General features: G+C 42.6%; 1 protein-coding gene across 1 annotated transcript in view; it reads right to left on the bottom strand.

The window, feature by feature from the left end:
* Nucleotides 1–18,684, bottom strand: part of LOC127197402 (murinoglobulin-1-like) — a 342,405-nt gene that overhangs the window by 516 nt on the left and 323,205 nt on the right. Inside the window, exons 13-33 of the mRNA XM_051155299.1 lie at nt 18,546–18,682; nt 16,958–17,107; nt 15,678–15,839; nt 14,915–14,981; nt 14,121–14,241; nt 13,303–13,531; nt 12,505–12,631; nt 12,008–12,129; nt 11,486–11,537; nt 9,557–9,640; nt 9,136–9,312; nt 8,842–8,929; nt 7,864–8,020; nt 7,554–7,628; nt 6,634–6,814; nt 5,392–5,615; nt 3,574–3,792; nt 3,285–3,412; nt 2,212–2,302; nt 1,539–1,607; nt 941–1,043 (exon numbers count right to left, since the gene is read on the bottom strand). Coding sequence (XP_051011256.1) covers nt 941–1,043; nt 1,539–1,607; nt 2,212–2,302; nt 3,285–3,412; nt 3,574–3,792; nt 5,392–5,615; nt 6,634–6,814; nt 7,554–7,628; nt 7,864–8,020; nt 8,842–8,929; nt 9,136–9,312; nt 9,557–9,640; nt 11,486–11,537; nt 12,008–12,129; nt 12,505–12,631; nt 13,303–13,531; nt 14,121–14,241; nt 14,915–14,981; nt 15,678–15,839; nt 16,958–17,107; nt 18,546–18,682 — 2,763 coding nt within the window. The remainder of the gene's footprint in view (nt 1–940; nt 1,044–1,538; nt 1,608–2,211; nt 2,303–3,284; nt 3,413–3,573; nt 3,793–5,391; nt 5,616–6,633; nt 6,815–7,553; nt 7,629–7,863; nt 8,021–8,841; nt 8,930–9,135; nt 9,313–9,556; nt 9,641–11,485; nt 11,538–12,007; nt 12,130–12,504; nt 12,632–13,302; nt 13,532–14,120; nt 14,242–14,914; nt 14,982–15,677; nt 15,840–16,957; nt 17,108–18,545; nt 18,683–18,684) is intronic.

The raw sequence follows: 18,684 nt of genomic DNA, 5'->3' as shown, positions 1-18,684 counted from the left end.
GTAATAACACCAAAATCATTTACCCTGCAGGGAATACAAAATGTGCTTATCCTACAGTGTTTGAGTAGAGGACTAGCAGCTATCCTTGAAGAGTTGCAGCCTTTCTGATCCCTTTCTATACTTCTGATTCACACACACACACACACACACACACACACACACACACACACACAGAGAAGTTTTGTTTTTCAAGACATGGTTTCTCTGTCTGTAGCCCTGTCTGCCTGGGACTAGCTTTGTAGACTATGCTGGTCTTGAACTCACAGAGATCCACCTGTCTGCCTCTGCCTACTGAATGCTGGGATGAAAGGTGTGTACCACCACCACCCGGCCCTTCAATGTATCTTGAGTTCTTCTAGTTTGAAACACTTGGCATATACCCTTTCACTTAACAGAACCCCTGCAGCCCCTCCCACCCCAGCATTTAATTCTCTGGCTCTGGCTTTATGCTCTTTCTTTGGTGATTAATGACTATTTATGCCATAATTCTCTCTCCTCTTTTTATTCCTACTATAATTATTTGTATAATTCTTCATCTTTGCATTGCTATATTCATAAGACTACTTGTGTGTCTTTCAATCTATAAATCCTTCTGTAAAATGCTTGGTCCCTTGGGTTATTTGGACATGTCTGGTCCTTGTTAGGACAAATGGGAAGAAGGAATAAGTGATCAGTAAGTAAATAAATTGAAAATTTATAAGTTTTTGTCATATTCATATTCTCTTATTGAGAGCTGTCTTGGCCAGTCTGGCCTACATAATATGTCACTGTCTGAAAAACAATTGTTTCTAATCGTGAGTGTGATGGTATGTGTCTGTAACAGCAACATTTGGGGGGATGAGTCAGGAGGATTGAGAGACTGGGGCCAACCTGCACTGCATAGAGAGAAACTGTCAGGAAAACCACATTGCTTTAGGGCCCTTCATAATCTCCTGCTCACCTGTCTCGTAGTAGTCATAGACTTTCACAATGGCAGGCTGCAGGTTCCTTACTGGGATGTCTTGTTGAACGATGAAGGAGAAGGCCAGTGTCTGATTGGTCACCTGGAAAAGGGAACAATGATCCAGACTCACAGAGGTGGCCACTAGTTTTCTTTAGCATGACTCAGTCCTTAGTATTTGAAAGACAGTTATGTGTTGGATGATAGTGTGTAACCTCAGAGTCACTGTGTCCATAAGCACCCACATATGTGGATGGTGATATGGCTTTTGTGTAGGGACCTGAGGAACTGAAGCAGAGGCTCCTGGGAGTCTATACTGGAGGAGGCCAGAGGAGGGCATCTCACCCCCTGGATCTAGGCTTACAGGCTCTGTGAGTTGGCATAGGTTCTGAGAACTGAACTCTGGCCTTCTGCAAGAGCAGTGAGTGCTCTTAACTGCTGAGCCAAAGAAAAATGACATCCAGTGTGAACAGAGGGGAGGCACCTCTCCAAAGACTTCCTTTAGAATCGCTTTGCTCCTGCTGTGTGCGTCCCACATAGACTCACATAGAAAGACTGGCCGCCTAGGCATGTCTAGGAAGGCAGGAAGGAATCGTACCTGATCCACGTATAACAAGACATTGTTGTTGCTCACTTCTGTTCTGCTCACGTGCTCTGATCTCTCAAGCTGAAAATGAGAGAAAACATCTGTGTTACTGAAAAAGCAAAGGCCTCAGGGGTGAAAGAGGCAAAAGAACTGTTGGATGGAAGGTGATGAGAAGGAGATGTCACCAAATCCATTTGAATGAGTTGGGGAAAAAACCTTTTCCAATAAGAATGAAAATATGCTTGAAAACTGTAAATGCCACTCTACTATTGGCCTGACTGAATATGACCTGATGTAGTAATAGGTATTTTTGCATTTTATTTGAAGGTCAAAATCTCCCTGCATTCAATGGTACTTAACTCATATTCTCTGTGCATGCATCTTTCCTGCACTCTGCTATTCATCATAGCCTGTTGTTAATTTCCACAGTTCTTAAAACATCTAAAACCACATCTCCAGGATTTGTCATTTAATATTCCACCTGAATCATTATTGACTAGGTTCACTGTCACACTTTAAAAACTGGTGAGCTGGGACTCATTTCTTATATTTCCTGTGCTGGCTGCGATCACAACCAACACCTACGTTAGTGCCAGCATCGCTTTGACACAGGTTGTCATTATTACGATGGTGTCTGTAAGCTCCTGGCTTGAAGGACACAGAAAATCCAAACAGGTCTACTTACTTTCTTCACTGTTGGTTTCAATGGAATGAAACCAGACACCATCTTCACATCAGCAATCACCATGTTGGAGGCTGGACGGCTCCCTGTGTAACTACAGACCAAAGAAGTGGATGGCAAGAGAAATGTTAATAGTTTGAGTTTGCCTCCTTTGAGATCCAGCAGCAATTCCTGATAGAGCCTGTGGGACTTTTCTATATCTTAAAATAGATGGTCCTTCCCATCAGTATGAATAGTCCTGAAAAGGGCCCGTGTAACAGTGTCACCTGGACAGTGCATTAAAAACAGGTGGATCTGCAGGGCTTGGTACCCAGCCAGTACCATCTGCTTACCGAGCTCTGGGCCAGTAAGAGACCTAATCTTAAAACCAAGTATGTATGGAGCCTGAGGACTGATGGTAACACTGTCCTCTGTCATACATGCACAGGCACATGCGCACCCTCAACCCCCATGCACACACAGCACACTGAGGTAAACAAGAGGACAGGTCACACTGGAATATCTTCTTTCTGTATCTTATAGGAAGCTTTTTGATAACTGTCAGAAGAACTGAATATCTTTTGAAAAAAGAAATCTTTCCATAAAGAACGGCATTTTTATCTGGGAAATGGTGGCACATGCCTTTAATCCCAGCAATCAGGAGGCAGAGGCAGGCAGATCTCAGAGTTTTAGGCCAGCCTGGTCTACAAAGCGAGTCCAGGTCAGCCAGGGCTGTTACACAGAAAACTCCTGTCTTGAAAAGCACCACCACCACAACAATAACAACAACTAATAGGAATTTTTAAAAGACCAGAAAGGATTTCTTTGTTGCTGAAGAAGAATAGGTCATGTTAAGGTCTCATGGAAAAGAATAACATATGATTTTATTATGATAGTGGCAGAGAAAGGAACCCTGACAGCAGACTAATCAGAAATTAGAATTCTACAGTTCATCATTGTTCACTCTGCTGAAGTCAAGCATCTTTTTTGTTTTCAAAAGAGAAAGCAGAATCTCTTCAGACACCTCTGACCCCACCCTGTGAAGTGTTCTAGGAAGATGGCGCTGTAGTCGACCAGAGCCAGACAGACACTCATACCTGAACTCTAGCAGGATCTGGAAGCTGTTTTGTCCTTGGGGGTTATGACAAGTTAGAGGTACTGTCTGCACATGCAGAGCAAACGCAGACTGCTGCTTCTCCAGGTGCACATTGTATCTCAGCACCGTCTGGTGAGTAGTGAACAGAAATTCTTTACCTCCATTGCACTGTGCCCTTGGATCCGTTTCTCCCAGTCTGAGCATCATGTGTAAAAGTAGGCAAAGCGAGACCTTCCATCCTAGGGAAGGACTCTCGCAGCTGCATACCCACCCCTTCCCCAGGGTCTCACCTGAGCATACACACATCCTTCCCCTGTCATGTTAATTTTATAGTCCCCAGGAATGTCTGGTAATGGGACCTGCTGCAGTAACAGGCGATTACTGTCCTCCACTTGGAACTTGTGGGAAAATGCCCCTGATGATTGGATGGTCACCGAAGACGTTTTCTGACTTCTGGAAAAAGTTAGTGCTCCATACTTGGACAAAGCATGGAGAGCCACCACGGTGTCCTGAGAGGGTAAAGAAAACATCCAGGAGAGCATAAGGTCCCAAGGGCTTGAGCTTCTGCCCAAAGTTCATTTTAGCTGTGACAAAAGGTCATGAAGTTAAGTCTCTGATTATTTGATCTTTAGACTTCATTTCAGCCTTTAGTTTAGGGAACATCTGAGAATCAAAACATTCTCCTCGTTTTCCTCTTTACACAGAGTGCCCTAGCATCTTCAAATCCCCCAGACAGCAGAAAATAATTTGTTTAGATATTTTTCTCTCAGCATTTATGGCTTTTCTTCCTTTGCCCTCTATTCCCATGGTGCTGCCCCCCATCTTCTCACAAAATCACGTGCCTTCTCTCATCACCAAACCTTCTCCTGGACTTGGTGAGGAGTCAAGAGACACCAATACCTTGACTAAGTGTGGGGCATGCCTCAGTCTTATCAAACAGAAAATCTGTCATCTAGAGCTGCCCTTCATTGCCTTGCTCTTCAGTGGCATACTCTGTGAGGATGTCCCCCATGCTCCAGAGAGCATCTCCCAGAGGATCCTTCCTTATCCCAAGATAGCTCCAGATGCTAACCTGACTACAGAGACCAACAAGAGCAGAAATAAATGCACAGTGAGGGTTTAGTATCACAATGCAGACTGTCCATCAAAAGAAAAGAATGAAAGGGTCAAAGTGCCATTGGCAGGTTCCTAGTGTCATGGAAGGTTTTTCTTTGTACATTTTATTTCTTTTTAGAAAAGCCTATCATTTCACTATATTTCTCTGGAGATTAACTGTGCCATATATGCCCAGAATACCCAGAGTATAAATTATTGATATTATAGTTGATGTGGTTTTTTTTGGGCGGTGGGGGAGGGGCAGATATCACATGAGAATTATGCTGAGTAGATGATAAAGCAATTTTTAAAAAAGATTTGTTTTTACATATATAGTACTCTGCCTGCATGTATACTTGAGTGCTAGAAGAGGGCACCAGATCTCACTATAGATGGTTGTGAGCCACCATGTGGTTGCTGGGAATTGAACTCAGGATCTCTGGAAGAGCAGCCAGTGCTCTTAACCACTGAACCATCTCTTCAGACCTAAAGCGAATGGCTTTCAGTCCTGATTGTTTCCAGCATCAAGAGGTAAAGCTGGGCAGCAGGAGCCCCTGGCAGCTCAGGGAGAAACCTGAAGGTAATCTATCCATATACACCATTAGGAGAATCTGTCAGGAGAAGGGAAACAGCTGCATCTAAGGACAGCAGGATAATAAAGATGCCAGTTTGGTCCAAAGAGCATCTTTCAGGTACTCCACGTGCTATTCTAGAGTGAGGGAATTACACCTAGGATTCTGGACATTCCAGGATTTTTGCCATTGTTTTAAGTCAAGGATTGGGTCTGGGTTAGAAGTTCTCAGCAACATAGATCCATTTCACTAATCATGGCACAAAGAGAACTCCTGTGAATGAGTATAGAAACCAGGATAATTTAATGTAGAATGTATTATTCCTCACTTACTACAGACTCAAACTGCTCAAGAGCAACATTTCCTTGTTTCTTTCATTGTTCCTACATCTCTTGTTCAAATCCCCTAACTGCATTGGGACTCTGAAGGAAAATCACTCACCTGTGTGGAGGAGAAGCCGCCATAGGGATTCTGCTGCTTTGTGAGCCACTTCACAAGGCGCATTGCCAAAGCCATGTCCTCGGGGCTCGGGGCTGGCTGGGCAGCTACAAGAGCCAGGAGAATATAGGCATTCATCTCCACTACAGGAGAGGGAGCCCGGAGCTCATACAGAGACTCCTCCGATTTCCTGGGTTCCTTAGGATTCTCCCAATGGATGGAGTTGCCTTAGGATTAAAAATAGAGAAATAATTGAAAGTTTGAGTAGTCAAAAAAAAAAGTGTGAGTAGGCAACACACAGACATGTCTACACTTAGGAAGAAGGAAACACGAATGGTTGTAGCAGGGCTTAAAAATTTTCAACCACAGTATGCCATATTTATCGATTCTCAGCAAAAGTCTGCAATTGGTGTGATGGGTTCTGCCTGAGAAAGACTGTGGTCAGAAATTTCTAAGATATTGACTAAAGTAAGTCCTCAACGGCAAAACATGGCTTGTTCAGTGCTCAGGCCAATGACTTATTAAAGTTTCCCATTGGTTTCAAAGTTGCAAGTGGAATAGCAAAGCCTTGAAGCACAGTTTCTTTTATGTGTTCTTCATAGTTTTTGCTGCTCCCGATATGTATATATGCATCAGGGAGAAAGGGTTAAGTTTTAACTGTATTTACCTTGGTAGGAACTGTGTACATTCTACTATGATTTTACATTTGTTTATTTTGGTCACACTACTAGTAAATAATGAAGAGAAGGCTTTTGTAGAGAAGAAAGACTAATTGTGTTTTGTTTTTTCATTTGGTTTTGGTTTTTTTTTTTTTTTTTTTTTTTTTTTTTTTTTTTGAGACAGAGTTTCTCTGTGTAGCCTGGCTGTCCTGGATTTGCTTTGTAGACCAGGCTGGCCTTGAACTCACAGTGATCCTCCAGCCTTTGCCTCCCAAGTGCTGGAATTATAGATGTGAGCCACTGCATCAGGGTGAATGGCTAACTTGTCTCTCTGTCTCTCTGTCTCTCTCTCTGGCTTCTAGAGACAGATGTTTCTCTGTGTAACCTTGGCTGTCCTGATTTCAGTTTGTAGACCAGGCTGGCCTCGAACTCACCGAGGTCGGCCTGGCTCTGTCTCCTGGGTCATTCCAAGGAGAAACAGCAGTGTGCCACAGAGAAGAAACTAAAATGTAATGTTATTTCCACACTTACCATTGCCAATCTCTAGAACTAGATGGAGAGAAACATGGTGACAACACATTGTTACCTTCTTCTATAGCACCATCATCCAGTGACTTCAGGATTTCCTTTCTCTTGTCCTGGTTCCCTGCTAGAGTAAAAGCATAGGCCAGCAGTGCCTTGGTGTACGCAGAGTTGTGGGTTTTCCTTTGCTCTATTGTCTTCCAGGATGAGTCTAGGCAGGTCAGGGCTCTGGAGACAACAGGATGCTGTTGGCAGAACAATGAAACCTGAAATATGTGAAAAAGGGCCAGAGCAGGTCCTGGGGCAAACATGGAGGTTATGGGAATTTGCACTTTTTTTTAATTAATTTATTCTTGTTACATCTCCATGTTTATCCCATCCCTTGTATCCTCCCATTCCTCCCCCCCCCCATTTTCCCATTATTCCCCTCCCCTATGACTGTTCCTGAGGGGGATTACGTCCCCCTATATATTCTCATAGGGTATCAAGTCTCTTCTTGGCTACTTGCTGTCCTTCCTCTGAGTGCCACCAGGTCTCCCCTGCAAATTCCACCTCAGCTCAGGGAATTTGCACTTTTCAAATCAACTTTTCTGCTTCCCTCTCCCCTCTTTTCCTCCCTTTCTTCCACCCTTAATTATTACCTATCTTCTACTTGTTATTGATTATCTATCTATACTCTATCTTTTGGGGGCCATTCTTTCTTATTATATATGTAAACTAGGTGGCATTTAAAATGCAGAATAATAGGCACAGTATTATAGCCTGTGTTTTCAAGTTTATTTTTGGACCATATCTAGTATTTCATTGAATAACTGGATGCTCATTAATGGAATTTGACAAATGTAAAGGATTTTTTGTTTGTGTGTGTGTTTGTTTGCTTGTTTTGTTAAAAACAAAACAAAACAGCCACTTGGCTTTAGAGAGGATAGAAAGCCATAGGTTTTGCACCAGTTTGGGAAGCTGGAGAAGCAATGTGGCACTCACTGCGTCTGAGAGGGAGCTCTCCAGGAGGGCAATGGTTATATAGGCAGAGAGGGTCACTCCTTCTTCTACTCCTCCCTGTAAATAAAAAGGAGGGAAATAGGCAAACTATACAGCAAGCAACCCATGAAAGATGTCTTCTGCGATCATGGCCAGTCCTTTATATTCAACGGAAGTTCTCATTCATATCCTCCTTATTAAAAAAAAAAACCACATTGCTAACCTAGAGTCTCATTCTTCCCCACAGTAAGTAGTGTGACCTGACTTTGAAGGGTTTTAGTACCAAGCTTATAAGTAGTTCAGAAAAAATCACCTTCATGGCATTGTGGAACAGCCGTCCAGAGCTCCTGAAGCAGCCGTGGTCCTGCTGCTGCTGGGAGAGCCACTTGAAGGCATCAGTGATGTGCTTCTCATCGATAAAGATGAACTCTCGAGCTTGGGCAAAAGACTTGAGCACAAAGGCTGTGAGCCTGACATGGGAGGGAGAGTGGGGAGAGGAAGCTTGTATTGTGGGGCAGAACCAGCATACATGGGTTTCTAGGGGTCCACACCTCTAAGCAATCAGTCTTAGGGTCTCTGAGTATGTGCAGCTGGGCAAGGTCTCTGGTTACTCCAAAGCCAGCCTCCATTCCCTGGTTCTCTTGGATGTGGACACACTACAGTGAGGATTTAGGTGTTTCCTGCTTTTCTTTTTCATTTCTTCTATCTTTCTTCCTCTGGTGTTTACCCAGTACACCACCTGTGCCCTCACCTTAAGGGGTCCACCTCCCCACTTCAGATGATTTTCTATGGTAGTTAAGAAAAAAGTCTCCTCTCCTAAATCCCTAGCTGTATATTGTCTGCTTCAAAAATTATGTCCCTCTTCTTGGCTTACATACTTTTTCCACCAGCCTCTATTTTCTTTGTCACCTGTTGGTTGTTTATATGTGTGTTTTATCTCAATAACGATTCTCATGTAATGCAAGGCCATGTGAAGAGTGGCAATAGCCTTTCCAGTCTCAGTATGAGCATCTTTGGATGCTCAGAAATGTGGAGGCAGGCATTTAATGATTAGAGATCTTGCAGAGAAATGAAGAGGTCAGCTTGTTGAGTTCTGTAAAACACGTGGTACAGAGTCAAAGCAGATGACGCTTTAGAAAGTCTTAGTTCTGCAATGCATAATCTGTGCTGCCTCAAATATGTGCTTCTGAGGCCCTGGCATTGGTTATACTTCCATTAAATAAATTGTGTGTATAGTTGCCATGAGGAACAGGGGCTGAACAAGGCCTGGCACATAGTGGACACTTCTTACCAAGTGTTTCCTTCACTCTGGCTTCCTTTATCCCCGAAGGCGCTGTAAGAGCCATCCTTGTGTTTGTAGTTCAGCTCCCTCTGATAACCTGGAATGGAAGGCTTTGGGTGTGTTTTAAAGCTACTGGTGCATCAGAGAATGGCAGGATACAAATCTGAAGCCAGAGAGACCCTCATGGACCTTGGCTTACAGCACTGATAGAGAACCCTGCTCAGCTTTCCCCCTCCATTGCTAAGCCCCACTTCTGGAGAAAACATTTATAGGAACAAAACAGGGGTTCTGAGCCTTACTGACCAGCAATGAGGTAGTCAAGGGCCTTGGATTTGATCTTCTGGGTCAGCTGTTGGGTTTCATTCAGGTATTTCAGTACGTAGATGTTAGGAGCAAAAAGGATCATGTTCTGCTCCCCACAGCCATAGGGCATGTGGAGAAGGTTTTGTGTGTTTTTTATGGCTGAACCCAAGATATCACCTGGAAGTGAGAGGTGTGACATCAGAACAGCCATTATCTTCAGGAACAGAAATGACACCTGCAGTAGGATTGCTTCTCAATGACGTGAATGAATTTTTAGGGTGAGGTGTGCTGGGATAGAGACAAAAGAGGGATGTTGAAGAATTCCAGTGTAGTAGTTCAGGAGCTATATATGGAATCACGGTGGGGGAGGAGAGCTGGTAGTGACTATTGTCCCGAATCCTCCAGAGATGGATTGACTCACCCAACACAGAGAAATGGGCTCTGGCTGAATCGGTCACCACTGTTGGTGGGAGCACCAGGGACAAGTTTTCTGATAGCACAGCATCTTAATAAGCAAAACAAATGGGTAGGGCATCATCTCTGTTCTTTGCATTTGCAGAGTCCCCTAAGGCCCGTTGCTTTAGAACTATGCCTTAAGCTTCGGGCTTTTTGCCTCCCTAGAAAAATGGTCTTAATATAAACATCACAAATCCATATTTCCTGGTACTTCTGGCTTGCCAAGCTCCACTGCCTCCCCTTCTATCAGCTGTTGTATTACAGCAAATCATCTGCCCAAAATGAATGTCTGAGTCTCTGTGATCTGTGATCCTCTGCTTCTGTTGATGCCTTATTTAGTTATTCTAATAAACAGATGAAGATGTGTTTATTGGTTAAATTTTGGTTCAGGTAAAGTGTGTGTGTGTGTAAGTTTGATATTAGTTAGTGTTTTCTAGGACTAGACACTTCCAGTTGAGAATATAACATTGGCCTGTAGGCAAGTCTTGGTGCATTTTCTGTTTTAATAATTGATGTGGCAGAGCCTGTCCAAGGATGGGTGGCACCTCATCTGAGCTGGTGGTTCTGTGGTGTATAAGAAAGCAACCTGAGCAATTGAGGGAGAGCAAGGCAATAAGTAGCATTCCTCCCCAGCTTCTGCTTCAGTTCCTGCCTTCAGATTCCTGTCGTGTGTTCCCTTCATGAGGGACGATGACTGTGTGACTGAAATAAACCTTCCTCTCCAAGTTGCTTTTGGTCATGATGTTTCAACACAGCGATGGATAAGACCCTGCGTCAATGAACAGCTGGTATGAGAGATGAATTCCAAGCCAGCTTTTGCTCTTCCTGGGTTGCCTTGGGAGGTTTCACTGATCCCTCCCATATTGCTGTCATGGATGGCTTTCCTATGGTAGGGGGGATGGATGGATGATTTTGTAAAAATGAAATATCCGGAGAACAGGAATTGGCAAATGGAAAGAATATGGCATTTGTTATCCTATCCTAAAAAATTAATATCCAGTGACCCTCTTCATACTCTTTCTTTCATGGAAAACATGTAAAGGATTTTGGTATTATACGCTGGTTTTCTTCTACCCATTGTATTAGTAACTGTTACATTAGTTCATGCCCTTCACAAAGAAATTTGTTTTATTTAACCTCTTCTGTTAACCTTCATCTAATAATGGATTTTATATTAAATTAAATCTATTATTCTATTAAAAATGTTTTTGACAAATGTGTTTTGAGCAAGCAGTACACCAACTCACTAATACAGGTGCCAGCAATGCAGTTGTCACTGTGAGTGCACAGGATCTGTCCTTATGTTTGTCCCTCAGAAGGGACAGTGAGCTTCCCCTTGTGTTATACGCTGCTGTGTTTCCACTGAAATAGTCAGCTTCCAGTGAGGGCAGGGATAAAAGAGCAAGTCATAAAAACAACCACTAAAAGGAAATGCTATGCTGAATACACATCACGATGTCACTTGGCTTATGGGTGGGATTTATTCAGTCATAAAGATCTTTCTATTCATTTACTTACAATCAGAGAAAAAATATATAATCATTATGAAAATATTGTCTGTATTCCCCTATTTTCTTTTACCTTCTTTCCTTTCTTCCTTTCTTTTTCTTTTCTTTTTTTAGAAACTTTCAATTGTGACCTCTTTTTTGCTATTCCTTATCCATAACTTTCTGAGCACTGAGATGGGCTAGATGAAATCACCTCTGTGTTCCAAAGAAAAGGGCTTCGATGAGCTCTGAGTTCCTGTGGGACTATGACTATACCCTTGACAGCTGTCTCAGGTCAGTGACCTTTATGAGGCTCTTGGTTTTGCTGTTTATTTATTTTTAAGTGGTAATAAGGTATACAGCATCCTGGTTTTCTTACAGGAATGTTGCAAGAGATCTGTCCTCACCTGATGCACAGAAGAGTGAACTGAAGGTGTGCTCCTTCTTAATTCCTTCAGGCTTGGACAAAAAGACAGAATGTTCAGACAAGAGAAATTACTGAGTGTGCAAACACAAAAATGCTAGACACTTTTTTGAGTGACAGTTTATTTACTTGTGAGGCCATGGGCTAGAATCAGATAATTTAACTTTCTACCATATCAAGAATGGCATAAATGTGAAAATCTGGGCATGCCAGGTCAAAAGGAGGTAATAAGGAAATATAATAAAAAGGAGGGCCTGTGATAGGATCAGAAGGAAGAAGTATAGCTCTAAGAAGATAAACTGGTACTGACCATCCCCCAAGCTTCAGTTAAGAGAATAGGAAGGGGTAAAAACCAGAACATACACCGATTAAAAAGCATGGGCTTGCCACTTGCTATGAAATAGCTAAGGCCATATGTTATAAACTTTTGTTTTTTATGTACATATAGTCAACACTGCTCCACTATCTGGACTCAGCACACTGCCAGTCAAGGAGGTCTACTCACCTCAACTATCAGGACTTTGACAACAGTGTCCCTTTTCCCCATTTCAGGCACTGTAGGCACATCAGAGCCACAGGCCTCTGGGGACTGTCGTGCTTCTGCAGTCACAGAGAAATTCACATTCCCTGAAACACATGGTCCACAGAGCTGAGCTCAGATGTGCCATGAACTCTGCATCTGCCACGCCCCACAATCTCCAAGATATCCTAGGTCTGTGAGCAGTGCAAAGGCTTGCCCAGTATTTAAGGAGGTAAGCTGGGGCAGGTGTGGGGGCGCACTCCTTTATCCCAGCACTGGGAGGCAGAGGCAGGCTGATCTTTGTGAGTTAGAGGCCAGCCTGGTCTACAGGGAGAGGCCAGGGAAGCAAAGGCTCTGTGTAAGAGAAAGGTAAAGTGACTGAAAGCTTTCTCTCAGGGAACCAATGGGAAGAAAGCAATTCAAGAAACCTTCCTACACTCAACTTTTCTGGGTAAAGTCTGCTTACAAAATTTTTCACTCACCTAAAGATTTGGGAGTTACCAACCAGGATTCGGTGTGCCTCCCATTGGCACAGAGGCAGTAAGAATCTTGGTCTTTTGCCACTGGGACAGCTGTGAAATCAGGAGAGGCTTCCAGCTCCACTCTCACCTATGGCCCCACAGGGGGGAACATGGGAGAGATGTTACCATATAAGGACAGCACAAACGCGTGGGAGGAGGTAGGTGAAAGAATGTGAAGGGTATTTGTGTTAAAAAGAGATCAGGAGGGGTGCTTTTGAAAAAACACTTATTAAAATATCATGGATTTCATATGCACAAAGAGGTACACAATTTTATTTAGCTATTCCCATGTATTATCTACAAAACAAGTAGGGAGATAATTATATATTTCTCTATCTCTGTTTTATTTTGATGGCAGAAATATATTTACCGTACTAGAGTTTTAACTACTAAAGTATACACCTGCTTCTAACAAAAGCAAAACCCACTGTAAACAGTACGCCATTTTCTCCTGACTAGAGCCTCATACATCTACATGGACTGTAGCTTTCAGTTGTCTACAGAGGCCTCATGGGACACCTTGTCTCTGTCAGTACAGCATGCACTGTACCTAATACACCTAACACATCTTATGTAGAGTCCATACTGTTAAGCTCTGTGCTGTATATGTTTAGCTAGAGTCTAGGAATTGAGCATTTGGAACCAGTGCAGATGGATTTAGTACAGTCTTTTCCTTCCCTTCATTTAATTCTGTTATAATTTGCACACACTAATTGTCCTCGTCCCCTCTAGACAAGCTTAACTCAGAAAGGTGCTCACCCGGATGCACGAAGGAATGTAGCTCTGCACAGTGGCCTTGAGCGTGAAGGCTTCTCCACGGATCACAGAGTAGGGCATCGTGAGCTCCACGAAGAAGGGCTGGAAGGCTTGGAGAGATACCACAGGGGAGAGGCCAAGTCCAGTGTCGTTGGACAGGCAGAGGGCTCCGGCCTTCCACTCAGTGATGGTGTCAGGGACCGTCACTTGCATGTCAGCTACTCCTGAGGAGCTGGGGAGGGAGAAGGTGAAGCACAGGAAGTGAGCACATCTGCTGGTTATTGCTGAGACGGTGACCATTAACCATGATGGAACACAGCCCCGCTGCGTCCTTCAGAGGAGTGATAGGAAGTGAACAGTGTAAACAGGACTCCAAATGGAGAAATAAAAGGTCTTTCTGTAGTCCTGTTTTCACAACTCAGATCATAGCCTATGGCCCTTCAAAGTCCTCGTGTTAGTGGAAATTGGAACATAGATTTGAAGCTGTCTCTGAACCCCCATCTCTGAAATACTATACAACAACTGTCAACCTGCATGGCCTACTCTATGTTGCAGTCTAGTGGCCTCCTCCATGTAGGACTGCCTCACTTACGGTGTTCCTGAATGGTTGTAAGCATCTAAAAGGTACATGATGATTTTTATGTGCCTTTTTTTCTGGGAGTGTTGGAAATACATACATTTTATAATTGATGGGTTGATATGGTATGTTTTTCTTAAGTTAGTCATTTCCTTTGTTTATGATACACCTTAATTAGAGAAACACTAGAAGACAAAGAAAAAATTCAATCCCAGCCCAAATCATACAACTGTAAATTACTTACTTTACTGTGACTAAATCCCAGATCCAGGTTTCAGGGAAATATTTTCGAATGGTCTCAGCAACTGAATCTTCAAGCTGTGCCTTCTCATGTGATGGAGATGTTTTTACTATAAAGCGTTCAGCTCCAGGTCTTTTAGAAACCCTAGGTACACCCTCATGCATCATTTGAGACACTGTGGCAATGGAAGACATGAACATAGTACTTGAATACAATGGGCTACTACCTGCAGTGTGAATGTAGCTTAATTTTTGGTTTCTTCTTGACTATTAAATACTGTTACAATAACATTGGAAACTATGCATTAAACCACTCAGTTTGGGAGTTGGTGTGCAGCACTCTGAAAGTGACTCACACGAGAGTCAAGATTTTAAATAGCCAGTGCTGGTTGAGCATGAAGGTTGAGTATGTGCCCTTTGACTCAATGCCTTTTCTTTGACCGTTCTTACTTCTATTATCAAGCCCTGGTTTTCCCATTACTGCTTCATCTCTATTCCTTGGGGAATTCTCTTCTCTTCTCATGAGACATCTACAAAATGTTCTTCACACTTCGCACAGTGATTCTCTAGTAGAGTAACTCTTACATTTTATATTATTTTAAGGCAAAGAAGGAAGAGCCTTCAGCCTTCATCCTCCCTGTAATACCAGCATGGATTTGAGCACATTTTTCTCAGGTAAGTTTGGGTTCTTTCTTTCTTATTTGGATGCTATACATGCTCTACAATTTTATTGTCACCTTTGATAAATAACTCACATTTATTTTTGTTCTGAAAATAAATGATAGTTTGCTACTATACCTGCTATTGGTATACATAATTTGGGATGTTTGATCTTCAAGTTGGTTAATGCCATTAAACCCATGTCCTAGAAGAGAGATTATTAGTCAAAAAAAATATCTCAAAAATCTGAAAAAAACCTCTGTGTGTATGAAAGTTACAGTAACTAAATCAGGTATAGTTTCACATGTCCAAGTAGGATTCCTGTTTCAGTTGTGTTTTTCATACTCTTTAGAGAGTGCAGTGAACAGCACAGAGTTCATAGTAAGGCATATGCTTGGACCTTCTTTCTGATACAATGATGTTATTTTTCAAAGGTGGTACATGCCTTTAATTCCAGCATTTTCCAGGCAGAGGCAGAGCAGAGGCAGAGGCAGAGCAGGGGAAGGCAGATCTCTGTGAGGTTGTGGCCAACCTGGTCTACCTAGTGAGTTCTAGGGCAGCCAGAGCTACATAGTGAGAGCCTGACTCAAGGAAACAACAACAAAAGCAACAACAATATAATAATAATAATAATAATAATAATAATGATAATAATAATGTCACTTATCAATTCTGGGACAGTTTCTTCAACAGAAAGAGAAAAATATTAACCTAGAATGGGCACTTTTCAAGATGCCATTTTTGGAATGCTGGAATTGAACCCACGGTCTACCACATGTAAGGTGGGTGCTCTAACAGTGATTCAAATCCCTGGCCCGATTCTAAAATTCTTTACTGATATGGTGTTTCATTAAACATAAATAATTCACAGAGCAGCATGTTAGAGGATAATATGACTTACATCCAGGTATTCATAGACGTCTTTCTCATTTTCTTCTCTTACTGAGTGTGTGACGCCCTCACGGGCCTTATCTCTATGCCAGACACAATGCGCTAGGTCTTCGAGCTCCTCGTGGGATCTTTGTTTAGAGTCCTTGTGCTGCATTTCTGGCAGGTTGTATACCTGTAAGAAACAGGGCACAAGGGGTCTTCTTTCTTTGAGGACGTGAAAAGAAAATAATGTCATCACAGCAAATCACTTTATGTTCAAGAAGCAGCTGCAATCGTTGAAAGTACTGGCACCCAGAGTGTGGGTAGGACAGACTGGTGGGAGCAAGGGAACGCCCTCCCTGTTTCTTGTCAGACCCTTCAGGCAGTACATGCGTTTTAAAGCTAAACATATTTAAACTATTTGTCAGCTACAACAATTGCTCAAGAAATCTCTTATATAATAGATTAGGAGAAAGTAAAAATTCAAAAGAAAAACCTTTTAGTAGTATGCTTTCTAAAGCACTTTCTGTATGTGCACCATAAAAAAATCTCATAATTTTAATAAATTTAAATTCTGGTTTATTTGTGTGTTTGTTCAAGACTGGTAAGGTGTCAGCATATTTGGACTAAAGATTTCTGTTTTTTAAATGTACTCATGTACATTACATTTTAAAACATGATATTAGCCGGTGTCAATAATATTTTTTAAGCTATTACAGTGACTATGCAACCATTCCTAATACATCCTGTCTTAATGCAATATAAAGAAGAATTTCACTATCATTAACTGGGACGAGACTCCAGGAAATAGTTTATGGTTTTAGTTGTGCTTCTGAGAATTTTCAAAACAGGTTGAGAACCTTGTATTTCAAATTTTAAAACATATCTTTGTCTTAATTGGGGGACTCTTGAGATGTGTAAGATTCCATATGTATGAACCGTTTCCTTTGGCTCCCACAGGCAGCATCACTCTGAAAAGCTCCTCATGAGCATCTGAAAGGGAAAATCCACTCCTGGAGTAAGATGGGAGAAGTAATGACACAGAGGGCCTGAGTCACATGCAAGCTTTGCAGCTTACTGACTGCTTTACTTCCTAGTTTGTCTTGAGTTTGTTGGCTGAAGTTTTCTGAGGTGTTCTTCGGGATCTTATAATGCAGAGCTCCCTTATAGATGTCCTTAGCATTAAACGCAATATACATACGTTCAAGAGCCCTAGTGGCTGAATGATCACTACTTTATGCAAACAGGGGCTTCTCCTGCTCAGAGCCTCTGGTCTTGGCCTTTCTTGGGCAGAAGCTGATCAGGACTCACCCAGGAAGGAGAGAGCTCAGCTTCAGGCTTCAGGAGCAACACGCTTTGGTCCACTGCTCTCAGGCCACAGAGGGACTGAGGAGAAGCTGTGACACGCAGATGGGCCTGTGAGGCAGGAAGACTTTGGGCTGGGTTGAAGCTTAGGTCCACCTGTGTGAAGGGAAATCAAGCTTAGTAGGAGTTCTGCCACGTGGAGTCACCGTGTAACTCTGCACTGCATGTTGGTTTCTCCAGGCTGTGAAAACTTTCAGAAGCTTAGCTGAGGCTCTCAGCCTCCCCTTTCTCCACTTGGATTGATTTAGGAAAGCAAGAGATGTGTCAAACTCTGAAGCAAAAAATGTCCATTTTGGCTTCCTAAAAGCCTTGCAATTGGATCATTTTTGGTATGTGTGCACATGCAAGTACTTGAGTGTGGTGTAAAGCACACTTGTGCACAGATGTATGTACCTGTGTGTCCAGCAGAGGGCAGTGGAGGGTGTGGGTGGCCTGCTTTTGCTCTGTACCTCATTCTCTTGAGACTCTCAAGATTCTGGAGCTAAACTGGCAGCCAGCAATTAACAGTAATTCTCCTGCCTCTGACCTCCACAGCATTGGGGCTATGGGAGCCTGCAGTCATTCCTCACTTTTTTACCTGAGTGCTGTTATCGGAACTCAATGCGGCAAGCACTCTAGAGTCCCAACGTTATTCCATTTTAAGGGCCTTTTCACCATAAGTCTTATACCTGGGGTGGAAAAAATCAGTATTCTTTTTTGTTTCTGAGACAGGGTTTCTCTGTGTAGCCTTGCTGTCCTAGACTCGCTTTGTAGGCTAGGCTGGCCTTGAACTCATAGCGATCTGCCTGCCTCTGCCTCCGGATTGCTTGGACTAAAGGCATGTGCCACCATCACGATGCTGAAAAATCAGTATTCTAATTGGAGATGTGTCTACATTTGTCTCTTTCTCTCATCTATCTATCTATCTATCTATCTATCTATCTATCATTTGTCTATTGGTCTATCTATCTATCTATCTATCTATCTATCTACTAACTTTGTCTGGCCATTTCTATCACTCATTTCTCAATTCTTCCTATTTAATTTCAGCAGAGTGAGGCAAACAGCTGTGGCCTGGGCTGTATTGAAAGGAGGACCCTATTACTGGTCTTGCATGAAATTATGTAACATGTAGGGTCTATGAGATGGCTCAGTGGGTAAAGGCAGCTGCTGTCAAGCCTGGTGACCTGAGCTTGATATTCAGAACTCATGTAGAGGAAGAAAACAGACATCTCAAGAATCCTGTGCATTCATATGCACATGTGCATGGGTAGATATATACAATTAAACATTTAAGTTATAGGACTTTGAGTTAGTTCATATTAAGGATTCAGTTCCCCTCTCTTGCTTCCCCACTTTCTTACTTTTTTCCTCTTCAACCTCCAACCGTTTTGGAGGTTTGTGAATTGAAATTTGACACTCTTGTGCTGTACACATCTTTGCCACTGAGGCAAACACCATTACTGGATTTGGTTTACTTATCTGAAGTCTGTGTCCTTAAAACACTCCAACCCCCTCCTTTTAAAATAGAAATTTTAGGAAATAAGCTCCTCACTTTGTTGAGAAGACACTTTTCAATTTCAAAATTTGCAGAATCTACAATCACTTCTCCATCAGGCAAGATGGCATAGATGAACAGTTTAGCCACAGGGGCCATGCCGAACTCCACAGGGATCTCCAAGGTAAAGTTGCCT

This window comes from Acomys russatus, chromosome 13 (genome assembly GCF_903995435.1).
Source record: "Acomys russatus chromosome 13, mAcoRus1.1, whole genome shotgun sequence".
In the NCBI taxonomy this organism is placed as follows: Eukaryota; Metazoa; Chordata; class Mammalia; order Rodentia; family Muridae; genus Acomys; species Acomys russatus.
This window is presented reverse-complemented; position numbering and strand designations above follow the sequence as displayed.